This window comes from Typopeltis vanoorti, chromosome 1 (assembly GCF_054136105.1).
Source record: "Typopeltis vanoorti isolate ZY-2024b chromosome 1, IOZ_Tvanoo_1.0, whole genome shotgun sequence".
NCBI classification, from domain to species: domain Eukaryota; kingdom Metazoa; phylum Arthropoda; class Arachnida; order Uropygi; family Thelyphonidae; genus Typopeltis; species Typopeltis vanoorti.
The window spans coordinates 139,535,967-139,555,082 of NC_143549.1; the positions used below are offsets into that span (position 1 = coordinate 139,535,967).

Genomic DNA, 19,116 nt, shown 5'->3' on the forward strand with positions numbered 1-19,116 from the left:
TATTAAGATAAATGGTTTTTTTACATAAGATAAAAGTCTCCCAGATCTTTGAGAGAGACATACAATCATTTCTATTTAAATTCAGTCGGTGTAAGATAGTTTCACAACTTTCTTTGAATACGCGTTCATATTTGAATCTGCATCTATGGAGGAGAACTGCTTTATCCCACTGGACACTATGAGTAGAGTCAATACTGTGCTGTGTCAGTGTGTTATAATCAATATAATATTGATGTTCTTGTATTAATAGTAATACTGCTCCTAGGAGTTAAGTTCACATTATCGGTAAAATACCAAGAATAGTGATCGGAGCCTGCTCCACCCTTTCTATGAGTTGCCTCAGTTTGCACTACCAAATGGGTCAGGTGCCACTATCCAGGTATTTGCTTATGCTTGGAATCGCCGAACTTTATATAGTTTCTATATTCGGCATGAAACAATATGGGATGCAATATCCCTTAACTCAAATAAGTTCATGTCGCCGAATTGAAGTCTTTGGCTCTTCATATAATTAGTTCTTTTATTCTTTTTTCAAAAAACGGCCAGTTTGTCCAAAATAAGAGACATCGCTTTCGCAAGGTATTTGGTAAATGTCAGCCAAAGATAGAGAAGACAGTTTCCTTTGCAGAAGGTAATAAAGAGGAAATTTTGTTGATAGGAATATATGTTGGAATCAGTTGATACTTTTTCAGAATTCTACCTATAGGTTCTGAGATTCCTGAAATGTACAGAATAGGAACTCTGCGGACTGTTGAAGAAACTGTAGATGTTGGAACATAAGAGTCAAGTATCTGTTGGATTTGATTGGAGTTGTAATCATTTGATAATCAATAATCAAATCATTTTAATTACACTTATGCATATACTGCTGACACATCAAATGTAAATTTGATATGTCAGCAGTATTGACACAGTATTGACAATTAATGACAGCCAAGATTGTAAATAAAGAGAAAATATGAATTAATGTACCAGGAAAAAAATGTAATTCCTGGCTTATACAACCTAGAATTAGTACTATAAAGAGCTACTCAAATATTTATAAAGATTATAAGAGTAAACATCATTTTTAAATTATTTACAAAAAATCAAATATAAGTACCTATTGGTTCTAGACTGAAAACATGAGTCTTGTTTATTTAAAGGTGGTGCTGCATCTTCCACTGTTTCTAATGTTCCAGCTTTATGAGAATTCATTTCTTGTTTTAAATTTAGTAACTGTATAGTATCAGCCTCACATATATTTACTGAGTCTTCTATTACTTCAACTACTGATTCCTCCTTATTTCTGTCCTCTAGTTCTTGTTTGCCATCATCTTCTTTGCTATCATCACTCTGTTGGGCATTAACCATTGAAGGATGTACTACAAACATTTCTTCATCAAAACCAGAACCATTTCCCTTAAATTCATGTGATGAATGCACATCTGATGGATCTAAGGTATCATTTTCACAAAAACCTTCACTACTGAAAGAGCTACGATTGCTCTCATTTTTTGGCTCTTGATAGCCATGAGTACAATGATGATGACTACTAGAAACTACATGAGTAAATGTAGTTTTTTTTTCTGCAACTGAGCAATGTTCAGAAGGTTGACTGATATCAACAGACCGGCCTCTCCTACCACCAAGATTTCCTTGAAGAGACGTTATGTGATCTGAACCATTACTATGTTCTAATGATCGTGCATGAGCATAAGGCAAGCACCATTTCCTACTTCCTCCTTCAGTATATGTTACACCAGGAATTGGATAATCACTCCAGTCTAAAAGGCAAGCTTCAATAGCTGGTTTAAAGCCTGGAAAAACTTCAGTGTCCACTCTTTTAAAATTATTAACAGCGCTTCCACCACTACTTGTTTTCATTCGAGCAACTCTGTCTAACGTTCTTGTGTGCCACTCACGAAGCTGAAAAACAAAGAGGAAAAATTTAATTTGTAAGCAATATAAATTTAAATCTTTAATGAAATAAGAAGAAATAACAGCTGAGCTAATAAAAGATTCATACTATGTTCTATTTACATGAGCATCTCAGTTACTCATACATCACATAAACAGAGGAGTCACTGAATTTATGAGGTGGATCTGGGAGCTTTTGAGACATTTGCCTTTTCCTACAAATGATATATTTCTCTTTGATGTTTCATGGTTGCTATTTGAAGGGAAGGTGAAATTGGGACATAGGATATGCAGTCATAAACAAGAAACATTTAGCTCAACTTTTCTACACATCATGTCTATGCAGTGTGCTCTCCAACCTCCATATCCTTCTTTGAACTCTTCTAGGAGCATACTTGGCAGAAAACAGTGCCAGCAAAATTATTCATCTGCTGAATGGAATCTTTCTAAAGCATCACCATTAAGCCTGAATAATCAGTATATTATGTAACACCTAGTTTGTGAAATAAATTCCTCGAAAAAATGAAATGAGGATGATGTTTCACAATGTCCAACATAAGTCGGAGACATCACTGACACTGCACAGTGAGAAGAAAGGGGGAAGGGGGATAGAGTAAATGGGAATTTTGCTCTGGAGTCCAGATATCAATTTTGGCCACTTCAAGCAAACAGGCAAAACTACACCTGGTGAAACTTGGCTCTCACCCAGTAGTGAGAGCCTAATATCACAGAGGCTTGGCCTTTTCTATGAAAGCTGTCTGACCTTTATCCTCTAGTCACATGATTTAGTACCTGCTAATTGGTAAGCTCGGGATATAAACAGATAATCTGGTTGATGAAGAATAACCAATTTTAAAGTTCAAAACTGCTGCTCAAGCCAAACTACTGTGGTTTGAGTAGCAATTTGTTTATTGTTTTAGATTATCATAACAATTTATCAATATTACTGTTATATTTTAATTTATTTATATTAGGTTATCTAATTATACAAAATGCACAAAATGTCATTCATGAAATTTTAACAAGTTTAAAAACAATATGCTTTGAATAATGTTTGAGTCTGGCTTGACACAAAAGGGGAGAGGGATAAAGATTCGATAAATACAGCCACAGGAAAGAAAATGTTCATTACATTACTAATAGGAATGTGAAAATTACCTGATGAAAGAAAGCTTGTCTATCCTGAGGTAAAATAGCAGGGTTTAGGGCAGCTAGTCGCCATAACATTACTATTTCATCACAGAGACTGCTACATGCATGTTGTGATGCCTGGGTATTATTGTTTACACCTCCCCTTCCTCCATGACCACCATAACCTGTATGAAGGGACATCTTGGTACTGAACCACCATACTAGAATCTAAAAATAAATCAATAAACAATCTGTATATAAATAAATATATTTAATTAAAGTTTAGTCAGAACACAAGAATACGCTGATAACACACACACTATACAGATGACTCTTGAAGAAACGTGGGTTTGAACTGCGTGCATCCACTTATATGTGGCTTTTTTTTTTGAGTAAATATACTGAAAAAATTTTTGGATATTTGCAACTCTTTGAAAAAACTCATGGACAAACCACATAGCTTAGAAATATCGAAAAAATTAAGAAAAAGTTAGCTTTGTCATGAATGCATAAAAAATATGTACATACCAGTTTATTTTATCATTTATTACCATAAAATATACACAAATCTATAATAAGAAGTTAAAATTTATCAATGCTTATACGCACACAAACACAGACCATACATGGTGACATTTGCAGTTGAGAGAAACATAAACAAATGTAAAGATGCGGTATTAAATCATAACTGCATAAAATTAACCGTTGAACTGGAATTTTATATTGGCTTTATTAGTTGACCAGATATTTGTAAAATATATAAGAGTTGTCTACAAGTTTCACCAGCATTGCTGTCTGGCTTCTTCAGGACATATGTAATGGTATATGGAACTAACATTTACTAGCAAAAAAGAGGAATGGAGTAACACAGTCAAATAAATTAAAACGGTGCGTAACATCATAAGCATGAGACGTGGTGTATCAGTCATTGTTTATTGAGTGCGTTATATAGTTTTTGGCGAAATGAAATTCTGGTAAGCTGAGCGAACTTACTAGGCTTTTCCAGATGTCTTTCAGAATTATTCCTTGATTTCTATTTAGATTTTCTCCAGAGCCGAGTACCACAGCAGCAACTTTGAAGTTTCTACATAGAAAATTCTCTTCAATATAGGGCATAGAGCTTTTATCAGAATTGATGGTGTGGTTAGAGATTGAGAAGTGATGGGCTAATCCTGAAGTATCTGTTCTGTTGTTGTTCACATCTCTTATGGGTTCTTTTATTCAAATTTCCAGGCTTCTCGATGTTTGCCCTATGTAATTTAATCCACATGAACATGGAATGTTGTATACACTTGCGTATTTTGAAGAAGGCATTAATGTCCTTTGGTGATCTTAAAATATGATGTATTGTCTTGACGACTCTGATGTTGAAAGACTTAAGGAGTATGACAATTTTTGTTGACACTGAGCCTGCATAAGGGATGATGATGGATGATGTATATTACATGACAGAAGGTTGCTGTTGTACAGGGTTTCTATGAAGAATCTTTGTGATTATATTTCTCAGGTAGTAACAGTTGTTTACTAGAGTCTGAGATATGAGAGCGAGTTCATCAAGGAGATCTTTTTCTTCTGAGATAATGTTGGTCGCTCTATTCTTAAGCATATGTATTATGCTGAGTTTCTGTGCAATATGGTGAGTCGATTTGAAGTGCAGGTAACGTCCAGTGTGCATTGCTTTTCGACTTGTGAGTTGGATTTGTCCATCCTTTTGTTTCTTGATTAGTGTATCTAGGAAATTGGTTATTCTTTTCAAGCTCTAAAGTGAACTGTATTTTTTGGTGAAAGCAATTTATTTTTGTAAGAAATTCAAATAAGGTTGTTTCTGTGCCTCTCCAAATTATGAAAACATCATCTACATACCACCACCAAACTGGCTTTGGGTTTAATTTGGAAGAAGAGAGTGAGGAATTCTATGAAAACTTACAAACTGTTTTGGACTGCCTACCAAGTAGAGACGCTGTACATCTTAGGGGACTTAGATGCAAAATTGGGAAAGAGTATGAGAGTCAGGCCAGAGGTGGTATGTTTGGTCTGGGTGAATGTAACACCCGTGGTGAAGGACTGTTGGAATTTGCACGTGCTAACAGATTAGTTATTACCAATACCTGCTTCCAGAAACATCCACGACGGACCTATACTTGGACATCTAACATTGATAGGTCAAGGCACCAGATTGATTACATCCTGGCTCTCCAGCGGTGGAAGACAGGCATTTCTGATGTGCATACTTGTCCTGGAACAGATTGTGGTACAGACTATCAGCTAGTAAGAGCCAAAGTAAGACTAAAACTCAGAAACCTCCAGGTCAGGCACATCCCACTAGATTGGATGTTAGGGTAATTCCTAGTGGATTCACAGAAGAAACATCAACTCAGTTGGATGATTTTTTGGAGACCAATGCCGAAAACTCACCAGTAATGCTTTGGGAAGGAGTCAAGGTGATAATACAGCATACAGCGAAGAAGTATCTCGGCCCAATAAGAAAACCAAGAGACCCATGGATATCAGATTCAACATGGGAACTAATCAAAAGAAGGCAGTTGGAAAAACAAAGAGACACAGAGACTGAAGAATATAAGAGATTACATAGAGAAGTCAGAAGAATCATCTTCTGACTTCTCTATGTAAGTAGTAGGACAAGGAAAAGTTCTATACTAATAAATGTTGAAAGTTTATTTTTCACTTGGTTAGAATATAATAAATTTAGTTTAATCCTTTATCCAAGTGTGAGCAAACAAAGTTTGCGCCTGAAAGTATCTTCAGGACTGGGGTAAGGTGGTGCAACACTAGGACGACTCCTTGCAAAGGTGGAGCAAGCTACTAACACTCCTATCTCTGTATCTCCATAATGCAAAACACATCTCCTTGCAGATATGTCCAATGTTATGCATTAAGAGAAGGGCCACTACCCAGACTAGTTTCGACCTTTATTGAGGTCTTTTCAGTGGGAGCCAGGCCCAAGTGGAGATACCAGCAAACTTTGTTTGCTCACACTTGGATAAAGGATTAAACTAAATTTATTATATTCTAACCAAGTGAAAAATAAACTTTCAACATCTTTCTCTAAATCCAGAGTAATTTATTAAAAAGGTGGCACACCATTTGGCAACTCCTATATAGGTAGAGATGACCTTGCTAATACTTCTGGCTGGTATCTCGACTTGGGCCTGGCTCCCACTGAAGAGACCTCAATAAAGATCGAAACTAGTCTGGGTAGTGGCTCTTCCCTTAATGCATAACATTAGACATATTCGCAAGGAGATGTGTTTTGCATTATGGAGATACAGAGATAGGAGTGTTAGTAGCTTGCTCCACCTTTGCAAGGAGTCGTCCTGGTGTTGCACCACCTTCCCCCAGTCCTGAAGATACTTTCAGGCGCAAACTTTGTTTGCTCACACTTGGATAAAGGATTAAACTAAATTTATTATACTAATAAATGTGAAGAAATAGAGTTCCAGATGAGAAGGCATAATTATAAAAGGATGTTTTCTTTAGTTTGTGACTTAAAGCACAAGTTTAAGCTGGCGTAAATTGAATGTCATCAAAGACAGGTATGGATCATTACTAACAGAAGAGTTGGAAATAAAAAACAGATGGAAAGCATACTGTGAGGAACTGTATAGCAGAGTGGATAAAGAAAATGTGGAGTCCTCCTACCAAGAAAATTTTGATTTGGAACCTCCTCCACTTAAGCATGAAGTTGAAAGAGCAGTTAAGCAGCTCAACAGCAATAAGGCCCCCAGGTGCAGATGAAATCCCAGCAGAGCTAATTAAGGCCACAGGGGATGGAGGTATAAGAGTGTTTCATAGATTGATTACAAGGATATGGGAGACAGGATCATGGCCTAGAGATGGTATGAAAACTTCCAGTCAGTTTTCATACCACTATATAAGAAAGGTGATATGAAGGCATGCAAGAATTATAGAACTATTAGTTTGATATCTCATGCAAGCAAAATTTTATTAAAGATCATGCTAAATAGGATTGAGGCTAAAGTTGAGGCAAAGATGCACGAGGAACAAGAAGGTTTTCGGAAAGGTCACCAGAGATCAGGTCCTTTGCCTTAGACAGATTATAGAAAAATATAAAGAATTTAGACTCCCTCTGGTAACGTGTTTCTTAGACTACTCTAAAGCTTCTGACTGTGTTGAGCATGTGAAACTGTGGGAAGTAATGAAAAGAATGGGTTTTCCTCAATACACTATCAGGTTGATAGCCAACTTGTATAAGGAGCCACGGTAAGAACAGGTGTTGGATTGACTGACTGGCTTCAAGTTGGAAAAGGAGTTAGGCAAGGATGTTTACTTTCTCCTCACTTGTTTAGTATATATGCAGAGGACATCATGCGTGAAGCATTGGATGAGCTCAGGACAGGAATTACGATAGGAGGTAGATTGATCAGTAATCTGAGGTATGCTGATGATACAGTACTCCTTTGTAATGACATAGAAGAACCAGGATTAATTCTTGAGAAAGTTAACAAGATCAGTAATAACAGAGGACTTCAACTCAATCCTAGCAAGACAAAGATCATGGTTCTCAAAGGAAAAACAAACAGAGAAGCTCTTGAGAAACAAGTGTACCTTAATGGAGAAAGAATTGAGGAAGTCAGCAAGTTTGAGTACCTGGGATCCATTATTAATGTGAAGAATTGCTGTGCAGAAGATGTCAGAAAAAGGTTAGGAATGGCTAAAACAATAGTCAGAGACCTGTCTAAAATCTGGAAGGATGGATCTATCTCCATGGGAACAAAGTTGAGGATTTTGGATGCAGTTGTTTTTCGAACAGCGACTTATGGATGCGAGACTTGGAACCTAAAGAAGTCAGATAAGAAATGGATATCTACTTTTGAGATGTGGTATTACAGAAGGCTGTTGAGGATACCATATACTGAAAGGAGTACAAATGAATGGGTTTTAGAAAAGATCAGTAGAACTTTAAGGCTCCTTGAGGATATTGACAGAAGAAAATTAAAATATTTTGTACACATAAAAAGGATGGAAGGAAGACTTCTCAGAACAGTAATAGAAGGTAAAGTTCCTGGAAAAAGACGCAGGGGTAGACCATCAATGAGATGGATGGATGGCATGTGTGAAGTGACTGATCTCCAGAGAGTTGAGGCCGCCAGAAAAGCAAACAACAGGACTACATGGAGAGGCCTGGTGTGGAACATTACCGAGCATCGGAGTGACCATACGGCATCTGTAGATGCCCAGTGAACATAGTAGTAGTAGTAGTCAGTGGCGCACTCAGGATTTAATCTTGGAGGAGGGCCGAGTACTCATAACTTAATCTTGAGGAGGGGTGAAATGAGTAGACGATTTGAGAATACACACTACGCATTGCATACGACCTATGACTAAGCATCTGCAATGATAGCCAATACATGATACCATGATCTCTGGCGCAGCTCAGGCAAACAAAGTATCGCCCGAGCATTACTTTGTTTGCTTAGCGTTAACAATGGCCGTGATTCCCGAGAGCCAGAGGGTATTTGCACCTTATGCAACCGCTAATTCATTAGTAGTAGTATAGAAATAGACGACACGAAACAAAAGAAATAAAAACAATAATAATAATAATAAATTTCATTAGGAAAAGATTTTTGGAAAATTTTCTAGTCTTTTTTTTTTCTTTTGGGGGGAACCAGGGCTTGTTAGCCCCCCCCCCCCTCCCTGGGTGCACCAATGGTAGTAGTCAGCTTCTAGTTTTTCCATGAACAGATCAGTGCAGGGAGGTGATAAGCGACTGCCCATGGTTAAGCCAAAAAAACAGATATCCTTGCAAGCTTAGACGTTGTTTCTTTATTTACCAACATAACCTGTTGAAGAAGTTATTAATATCCTAGATAATCTCTATCCACATGACACAGCTGTTTTTTCATCACTGCCTCAAATCTAATTTTTTCAAAGTGAATGACACATTATATGAACAACTTGATGGCTTAGCCATGGGCAGCCCCTTATCACCTCCCTGCGCTGATCTGTTCATGGAAAACTAGAAGCTGACATCCTTTCCAAATTAACCCAAAGCCGTTGGTTTGGTGGAGATATGTAGATTATGTTTTCATAATTTGGAGAGGCACAGAAACAACCTTATTTGAATTTCTTAAAAAATAAATTCCTTCCACCAAAAAATACAGTTCACTTTAGAGCTTGAAAAGAATAGCCAATTGCCTTTTCTAGATTCACTAATCAAGAAACAAGAGGATAAACAAATCCAGCTCAAATCTATCGAAAACCAACACACACTGGATGTTACCTGCACTTCAAATCGACTCACCATATTGCACAGAAACTCAGCATAATGCATATGCTTAAGAATAGAGCGACCAACATTATCTCAGAAGAAAAAGATCTTGATGAACTCACTCTCATATCTCAGCCCAAGTAATCAACAGTTACCTAAGAAATATAATCAAAAAGATTCCTCATAGAAACCCTCAACAACAGCAACTTTCTGTCCTGCAATATACATCGTCCATCGTCATCCCTTATGCAGGCTTAATGTCAATAAAAATTGCCAAACTCCTTAAGTCTTTCAACATCAGAGTTGTCAAGACAATACACCATATTTTGAGATCAACCAAAGGACATTAATGCCTTCTTCAAAATATGCTGTTGTATATTCCATGTTCCTGTGGATTAAATTACATAGGGCAAACATTGAGAAGCCTGGAAATTTGAATAAAAGAACACGTAGGAGACGTGAACAACAACAGAACAGATACTTCAGGATTAGCCCATCACTTCTCAATCTCTAACCACACCATCGATTGGGATAAAAGCTCCATGCCCTATATTGAAGAGAATTTTCTATGTAGAAACTTCAAAGAAGCCACTGTGGTACTCTGCTCTGGAGAAAATCTAAACAGAAATCAAGGAATGATTCTGTAAGACATCTGGAAAAGCCTAATAAGTTCATTCAGCTTACCAGAATTTCATTTCGTCAAAACTATATAACGCACTCAATAAACAATGACTGATATACCACGTCCCATGCTTATAATGTTACGCATATGTTTATATATATATATTTATATATACAGTTGACCCTTGAACAACGTGGGGATTAGGGGCGCCGACCGCCCGTGTTGTTTGAAAATCCGCATATAACTTTTGACTGTGTTACTCCATTCTTTTTTGGTAGTAAACGTTAGTTCCATGTACCGTTACACATGTCCTGAAGAAGCCAGACAGTACTGCTACAAATATATCTGGTCAACTAATAAAGCCAATATAAAATTTCAGTTCAATATTTAAGAAGTGACCAAATACAACACAGAAATGAAAAAATTAACTATTATTACTTAGTTAAATTCATTAATTAGCATAAAATAAATTTTTTATAACGATTCATTCATTAGTGCATATGCTAAGCTACTGCAAAGCAATCATATCAATTGCGCTAGGCTACCATAGAGCAATCATACCTGTAAATAAATATGAATAATTTATTTTTCATATTATCTTGTCATTTTTGATGTCTAGTGTTCGAATTATGTATAACATCTACAGTGTTTTGTATCATATAAGACAATAATGATGATGTAGGTACTGACAGATATACATAACGATTTGTCTTGTAGTCAGATGATGTAAACTTACGGTATCAATAAATACAGTGTATTACTGTAAATATACTTTCTCTTCCTTATGATTTTCTTTACTAACATTGTCTTTTCTCTATCTTACTGTATTGTAAAAATATAGTATATAATACATACATACCATACAAAATACGTGTTAATCAACTGTTTATGTTATCGGTAAGGCTTCCAGTCAACAGTAACTAGTAGTTAAATTTTTCAGGAGTCAAAAGTTATATGCGGATTTTCAAACAACACATAAATATATATATATTACCATTTATATTTATTTATATATCATCATCAAATTCCTGGCATGTACCACTGAGAGATGCACAGGATATTATGATAGTACTAGAGATGAAAACGTTACATCATTACTAACTTCGGAGCAACAATTGTTCCTTCAAATTACCATATAATCAGATCTGATATTTCTGTCTTCTAAGGGCACTTTTTACTGTATTAATCAATCTAGATCTTGGTCTTTCTGTGGGTTCTTTTGTCCTGCCATTTTGGCAAAGAACACTTGTTTTGCTAATCTTTCCTCTTCCATTCTATTTAAGTGACCATAACACTTGAAATTAGTTCTGTAACATATTCCTGAATGCTAGCAATGTCAAGTTCTTTCTTGATATCCTCATTTTTAATATACTTATATACTGTTTAACTATAATTCGAAGAATAAATAGAATAGGAGTCAAATGGATGTGCAAGTTTATCAAGCAAAAGATTCAGAAGAAAAGGATGATGCAGAAAGAATGCTGTGTACATAAGGATGATGTCCATTATGAAAATTATAAACAGCAGGCCAGAAGAGCCAACTGTTGTACAGAAAGCTAAATCTCAGTATGATAAGAAACTGGCTCTGCAAGCTAAAGCAAACCCCAAAAAATTTTATCATTATACTGCAAGTAAAAGAAAGAATGAATATGAAAGAATAACTTTAATGAATGCAGATGGTGTGAGGGGTGACAGATGAAGATGTTGTCCAAAGATGTTAATTACCGGCCAATCAGTATCTCAGGATAATGAGTGCCCATTTTGCTAAATGCTATCAACCTGATATAAGCAACAATGAGCTCACTGCTACCGCTTCACTGGATGAAGAAACTCAGGAAAAGGAGGTATTAGAGGTTACACAAACTGAATAAGAATTCAGCAATAGGGACCAATGGGATATCAGCATGAATGCTAAAAGAGTGTTCAGCTGAACTAACTATTCCTTTGACCAGGCTATATAATTTTAGCCTCAGAACAGGGAAGATTCTGCAGGAATGGAAAGAATGTATGGTAATCTCATTGCACAAAGGCAGTGCAAAGACTGGTGTATCTAACTATTTACCAATCAGTAGCTCAGGAGTGGTGGTGAAGATAGGACTAACTTACATTCAGAAATGGATTGACAGAGAATCTCTAATTTGCAATGAACAGTGTGGGTTTACTAAGGGAAGGTCATGTTTTAGCAACTTGCTCACATTCTATAATAATGTTACCATTGAGCTAGACAAGAGGAATGGATACACTATGATATTTTTGGATTTTGTTAAGGCTTTTAACAGACTAAGCATGTCTGTCACTATGGGGACTGGATTATAAAATATTAGCTTGAATAAGAGGATGGCTGAATGACATATCATTCAGCCATCCTCTTATTCAAGCTAATATATTCCTAATATCGCCAGTGATAATAGGAAAATGAGTCTGTAAGATTTAAGGTAACCAGTGATGTACTACAAGGATCAGTCCTTGGTCCGCTGCTATTCAACATTAATGACATTGGGAAGGATTTGAATTTGACAGGCAATATACAGCTATTTGCTGATGATGCAAAGATAGGTAGGGTAATCAGAAATGTAACTTATATGCAGTAGTTGCAGAATGATTTGAATAGGCTGGAATTATGTATGGGAAAATGGATGTTAGTTCAATGTCAGCAAATGTAGTCATGCTCTTTGGCATGATTAAATGTCTAATGTTGCATAATATTGGTGGGATTATGCTAAAAGAAACTGATCAGACTAAGGATTTTGGATTGTTAGTAGATAGGAAGTTGAAGTTCAGGGGCCATGCAGTAAAGATTGCAAATTGGTCTTGTAAGGAGGCAAACTGACATCCTTATCTTTACATGTCAAAGTTTGTTTCAGATAATTGCAATACTGAAACAAAGTTTGAATGTAAAGATAAGGATGTCATTTAACCTCAAAGGCCTTGATAGGATCTCACTTGGACTACTGTGAGCAGGTCTGGTCTCCTGGTTTCAGTTGTGATTCTGATATAGTGGAGAGAGTGCAAAGGAGTGATTATGGCAAACTCAGGAGGTAGCTTGAAGTAATATCATGGAATGAGGAATTGCATGGGAAGGAAATCACTGCTGCTTGGTGTCCACTCAGAAATTATCTGCCAGAGGCAATGACTGAGTGGATTCCAAAGGTCAGGAGATTGAATAAGGTAGGTGTAAAATGGATGACTGAAGAGGTGAAGCATGCAATCTGCAAGAAAAAGGCATTGTGTAGGCGGCACAAGATGAACGGATAATTAGTTACACAAGTACAGAGAGCAAACAAGGAAGGCACTTAATAAAGGTAGCAAAAGCGCAGTATGAGCAGCAGCAGTTATAAAATGACACTAAAAGAAATCCTCAGGAGTTTTTTTGATATGTGGCCAGTAGAAGGAAGAATGATTATGGGAGGCTGATGTTGGTCAGTGATAATAGGAAAATGATAAACACTGAAGAGGATATAGTAGAGGTGTTAAATGAGCAGTTCATTAAAGTATTCCATCCTTGTGAATGTAACATAATGAATAACTTGAGAGTAGTGGAAATGGAGAGGGAATCACTTATGATCAGTGAGCAGTAAATATATGAATAATTGAGTAAACTTGATGCCAAATCACCACGTGTTTTGAGGGAATGTTCCAGGAAGTTAACAGCTTTAACATACATTTTTAACATGAGTCTTAGATTAGTCCAGGTCCTAAATTAATGGAAAGATGGCAAAATTGTTCTGCTTCATAAAGTAGGTGATAAGACTAAAGCTTTGAATTATAGGCCAATCTGCTTACCTTGAGTTATGGTCAAAGTATTGGAGAAGCTAATGAGGACAAGGATTTAGAATTAGAAGAATAGCAGTAGAATTCTCTTTAGTGGACAGCATGGGTTTGCTAAAGGAAGATTTTGTTATAGCAATCTACTTACTTATTATAACAAGGTGACAAATACACTGGACTAGGGGAATGCACATACAGCAGTATTTTTAGATTTTCCAAAGGCTTTCGATAGATTGCCACATGACAAGCTAGTCATTAAATTGGATCAGATGGGGTTGGGTAGTAGATTGGTGTGTTAGATTGGAGAGAGAATGGCTGTCTGATAGGTATCGACAGGTTGTGTATAGGGGAATGATATTCCAGAAGAAGAAAATCACTAGTGGCATGCCCCAGGAGTTTGTTTTGGGGGCATTGTTTGCAAAGCTGGGAGGAGTTATGAGAAGTAGAGTAGATATAGCTTTGCAAGAGGACCCAAATAGACTGTCTGAATGGATGAGTGTGTGGGGATGTCAGTTTAATACTGCAAAGTGTAAAGTGAACATTTTGCTAAAATTGTGAGGACAACACTCGGATTATGGGAATGATGCAGAGAACACTGACATGTAGAAGTAAGGATGTTTTGATTTCATTGCACAAGACTGATCACACTGCATATGGATTACTGTCACAGATTTGGTCACCAGATTTTCAAAAGGATGATGAGATGTTGGAGAGGGTACAGAGACAATTAATTAGGTTGGTTTCTGGTCTCTGGAATATGAGGACAGATTGAGAGAATGCAAATTACGAAGCCAATCGGATAGAAGGAAGAGGGGGAGACATGATTAAAACGTATAAGTTGGTAAGGGGTAATTATAATTACCAGATTAGCATGTATGAGATTTTTCATAGAATATCAAGAGACGAGGGAGATTGAGAGGCCATCCCTGGAAGCTGTATAAGGTGGGTGTGAGCAAGGAGAAGTTTTTTGCATGGAGAGTGGTGGGTGATTGGAATCAGTGGTGAGCTATGGAAATTTTAACAAATGTCTTGCATCGTCGAGCAAAAAAAAAAAAAAAAAAAGGCCTAACTTAGGCCTTATAATTATAATGTTATAATCGCAATATAAAAATTATATTGCGACTTTGTAGAGCTTCTGACAGATATGGTAATTCCTATGGGATATCAATCATTAATGCCAGATCTTTTAAAAATTCCAAATTGAGAAGTCAGTTTAAAAAGCCCTTATATTTATTGTTCGATGCAAAATGCTTGCATAAAGCTGGGTAATTTCTCCACAAAGCAAGAGTTCATAAACTGCAAGCTGTCCATCATGGTCCAAACACATGGCCGATCTTTAAAATTTCGATACCAAGGTGTTTTGCAATCGTATTTAATTCTCGTTGATTTTTTGGTAATTGATGATAAAAAGCATATAATTTATCCATAAATATTTCAACATGATTTATTTCCTTAATGTTTTTTTATTGAATTGTCTAATGCTTAGTGTAAACGATGAGTGCAATGCCAAGTCACGTTGGGAAATTTTTGTAGAAGTTTGATTGCAACACCTGATTTGTTTCCTAACATTACACTAGCTCCATCAGAACAAAATGCAATGAAATGATTTTTTATATAGTTATCAGAAAATCCATATGAATTTAAAGCAGAAATTATATTTAATGTATACATTCCACGGTGATATTTTCTAGTTCTACAAGATTATTAAACAAGAACGAGTTCAAGGCAAGGTATGATAGATACTGTGAGAATGTTGAACAGCTGTGTGAACATGATGTTTAGGGCCTCCCTCGATGAGTCTAAGGACTCCTGGAGTAGCCCGTGGTAATAATAATAATAAGAAGAAGAAGAAGAAGAAGAACAAGGGGCTCACAATTTGAGAAAAATTTAACAAAGGGCTCGCAATAGCCCCTTACAGCTCACCACTGATTGGAATGCACTGCCTGAGAGTGTGGTGAGTGCAGCAACAGTGAATGCTTTTAAGTCAAGGTATGATGAGCTTTACATGTGAGCGTGGGACCTCTCACGATAAGTCTCTTGACTCTTTGGAGGTCTGTTGATAATAATAATAATAAAAATTATATCAAGATTTGGGAATACTAATTATGAAGAGAGGTTGAGAATTGGTAGACTGCAGACGATGGCAAAAATAAGTAAGAGGGGTGATATGATTGAGACACAAACTTCTGAAAGGGTCATACATGATTTCAGTTAATGGAATTTTTCATTTTATGGAGGGTGAAGAGACAGGAGGGCATCCTTGGAAGATGAGAACGAATGCCATAATGAAGGGGGTGCGATCTAGATTTTTCTCTCATAGAGCAGTACATGAATGGAATGGATTGTCATTGGATGTGAATGTTGTGTGTGTAAGTAGTGTGAATGAATTCAAGATCAAGTTTGACTGTGTGTGGCCTCCCTCGATGTGTCCCTGACTCCCTGGAGGTGTCTCTTAATAATAATATTTCAGCGTGTGAGTATGGTAATTATAAAAATAAATTTCACATTCCCATCTCAGCAATTAAAAAAAAAACAAAATAAACAACAAAAAATAATAATAAATGTTCACTCCTATAAACCAGAGATGCAAAATCAGGGGAAAAAAAACTACTAAGCTAGGACATAACAGTGAGTGTAGAAAGTCAACATCTTAATAACTCAATTTTTCAAAGTGAGTGATTTGGCCTAATAACTCACTATTCTCCTGTTCCTACAGCTAATAGTTTTCCTTCCAGTAATTTCCATGAATAGAGACTTTAAGGTGATGCTCACACCTATAAAAGACTTAAATCTATAACAAAACAGCACGATGGGTGAGGTAAGAACGCAAAAATCTGGAGAAATCCTGCATGAGGTCCTAACATGATACTTTTCCAATTCATGTATGAGAGTATTACATTATTTTCATCAGGTACCCACCCATGCAAACTGGTGTGGTCCTGGTTCAGCTGCCAGTAAATGATACCTTTGGTGAAGCATGCATTTGGTGATCCTGATTCTCTCTCCAATCAGGTGATCTAGAATGAAGTAATACTGAATTACTTACTTATCCTCTTCATGCCCATGGCACATAAGGCCAAGGTTTCTTCCAGATAATACCTTGTCTTATACCACTAATTCTGCTTCTCTTCAGTTCTCAAACCAGCCAGTCTTCTAAGTAAACTGAAATATTTTGCTTTAGCAATTTTAACATTTTTAAGTGCTTTTATAATGGAAATGGCTCAATTGTTTGTATAAGGAATATTTCATCTGGAAAATAAACAGAATGTAATGTCCAGAATAGATTTATGCATGACATATAAATTTCCTTCGGTTCAATGTATATCAGATAGATATAAAAATTGCTAAATGTAATTGACATTTTGTAGTAAATGAATGCTCTGACATATGAATGATTCCCAGAAATATTAGAAATGAATTATAATTCGTATTCCATGAAGTATGTGCAGAGAGACAGAGAAAGAGGAGATGAAAAATAAAAAGTCAAACAATGAAACCATCATTTTTTTTTATCTTTGTTTTTTAAACTTGATACTCACGTTCAAAATTATTAAACAAAGCCTTATTAAGGCTTACCAAGGCAATCCTATTTACAGACAATGACAAACTTCCAGGATTCACATTGGTGCTTCTATTGGATCAGTTGACAAATAGAAGAAGGGAGCAGGGTCACACACTGACATATATTCTATTTTATTTGATATTTTAACAAGGTAAACAACTTTTTTTTTTCAAATATTTTTCATACACAACACTTCAAAATTATTTATATTCAACTGAAAACAATTCAAACAAAATTTTATGTAGAACTTATTTTTGTCATTACCATAACAATCAAAACAGTTTCATGCTCTGATTTGTTATTAGGAGAAGTGATAACTGTCTCACTGATCCTGCCTCTGCTGAGGCAAGTGATATTTTCACCAGGATTGAGCACAAGCTGCTCAAAAACCTTTTGAAAAGCAGAGTCAAATTACACATTTTCTGAATTTTTGACCCACCAAGCCTAAAAGTTTTGTCATCACTGATCTAGACCAAACGTGGAACTCTTTATAAAGTTCCTTTAAGCCAAGAGTAAGTGGAGTGGTGGATTCACACCAGGCAATGAAATTCATCTACTGATTGATTCAAATCCATAAGGGGAAGTCAACAAGCTGATAAATTAATTTCTGGCTTCAACATTGTTTATTTCCTTTAACGAAAAAGTAATGCTATTATATTTTGAAACTAACTTACTTATCATCTTCATGCCCCATAGCATATAAGGCCAAGGTTTCTTTCAGATACCTAATTCTGCTAATTCCACTAATTCTGCTTCTCTCCAGCTTTCCCAACCAGCTTCTTCCTTTGCTTTCTTTCATTCTGTGTGAAGTTAATTTAGACCACCCCTTTTCCTTCTAGAATCCATGTGAAAGCTATTCTTGGAATCTCTCTCTCTCTCTGCTTTCCACTCTCAATACATGTCTAATGTATTTCCATATCTGATTATTAATTTTACTGTCATAATTTTTTTTTTTTGCTCAGTCAGTTTATATAAGTCATTGTTTGTTATACATTAGGGCTAAAATATTTTTAATATTTTAAGCAGACACTTTGTTTGAAAATTATTTAATTTAGCTTCCTGTTTTTTGGTCAATTTCTGTCTTTGATCCAATATGATAAGGCTTTAACACTGCTACTGCAATCTTTATTTTGGTATTGTTATAATATTTGGATGATTTCCATATATTTTCAATTTTCTGTTACCAGTATTTGCACTGCATGTAGCTTGCTTTAATTTTTTTGTGGCACTTGTTGTTCAATTTAAGATATAAAATATGAATTAAACAAAAACCCTTGTTTAAATCATATTTAAGATCAACCTTTTCAGCTATATTATATAATGATTTCAATTTTCCTTGTATGTTGGTTTATTTTGATGATATCAAAACTATGTAAATATTTTAATTTAATATTATACCTGCATTTTTGTTGATTTAATGAAAGAAAATTATCATTCCATATTATTCTATGATCCTCTTCTATTATTCCTTAGCATGTCACAAGCAACATTCCAAAGAAATCAATTCTAAATACCTGGAATATTTACTTTGAAAGAAGGTTAAAATGAAACAAGCAGTGAGGCAATAATGGTAGAAAAACTCAAGAGGAATACAATCAGGATATATATATATATCAATACTTGAAGTAGAAAAAAAAAAGCTACCAAAACCCTAAAATGTGGAAAGACAACTGAAATAGATGATATTCAACTAGCAATGTTCAAATAAGGAAATATAAAAGTTTTATAGTGGTCACGCTGCATAATTCAGAAGGCATAGTCAGATTCCAGATGATTGAAGTAGAGCTCCCATGGTATTCATGTAGCCTTGTAAAATCTCTCATGATAAGTGACTTCGTAACTTATCATGTTCGGTTTTACATTTTTTTTTATTTAGGAGAA

The 19,116-nt window shown here is 35.8% G+C and overlaps 1 protein-coding gene across 1 annotated transcript in view; it reads right to left on the minus strand.

The window, feature by feature from the left end:
• The window catches only part of Dora (zinc finger SWIM domain-containing dorado), a 495,561-nt gene that overhangs the window by 297,970 nt on the left and 178,475 nt on the right, over nt 1–19,116 (minus strand). The window contains exons 8-9 of the mRNA XM_090399467.1: nt 3,058–3,258; nt 1,103–1,908 (exon numbers count right to left, since the gene is read on the minus strand). Coding sequence (XP_090255593.1) covers nt 1,103–1,908; nt 3,058–3,258 — 1,007 coding nt within the window. The remainder of the gene's footprint in view (nt 1–1,102; nt 1,909–3,057; nt 3,259–19,116) is intronic.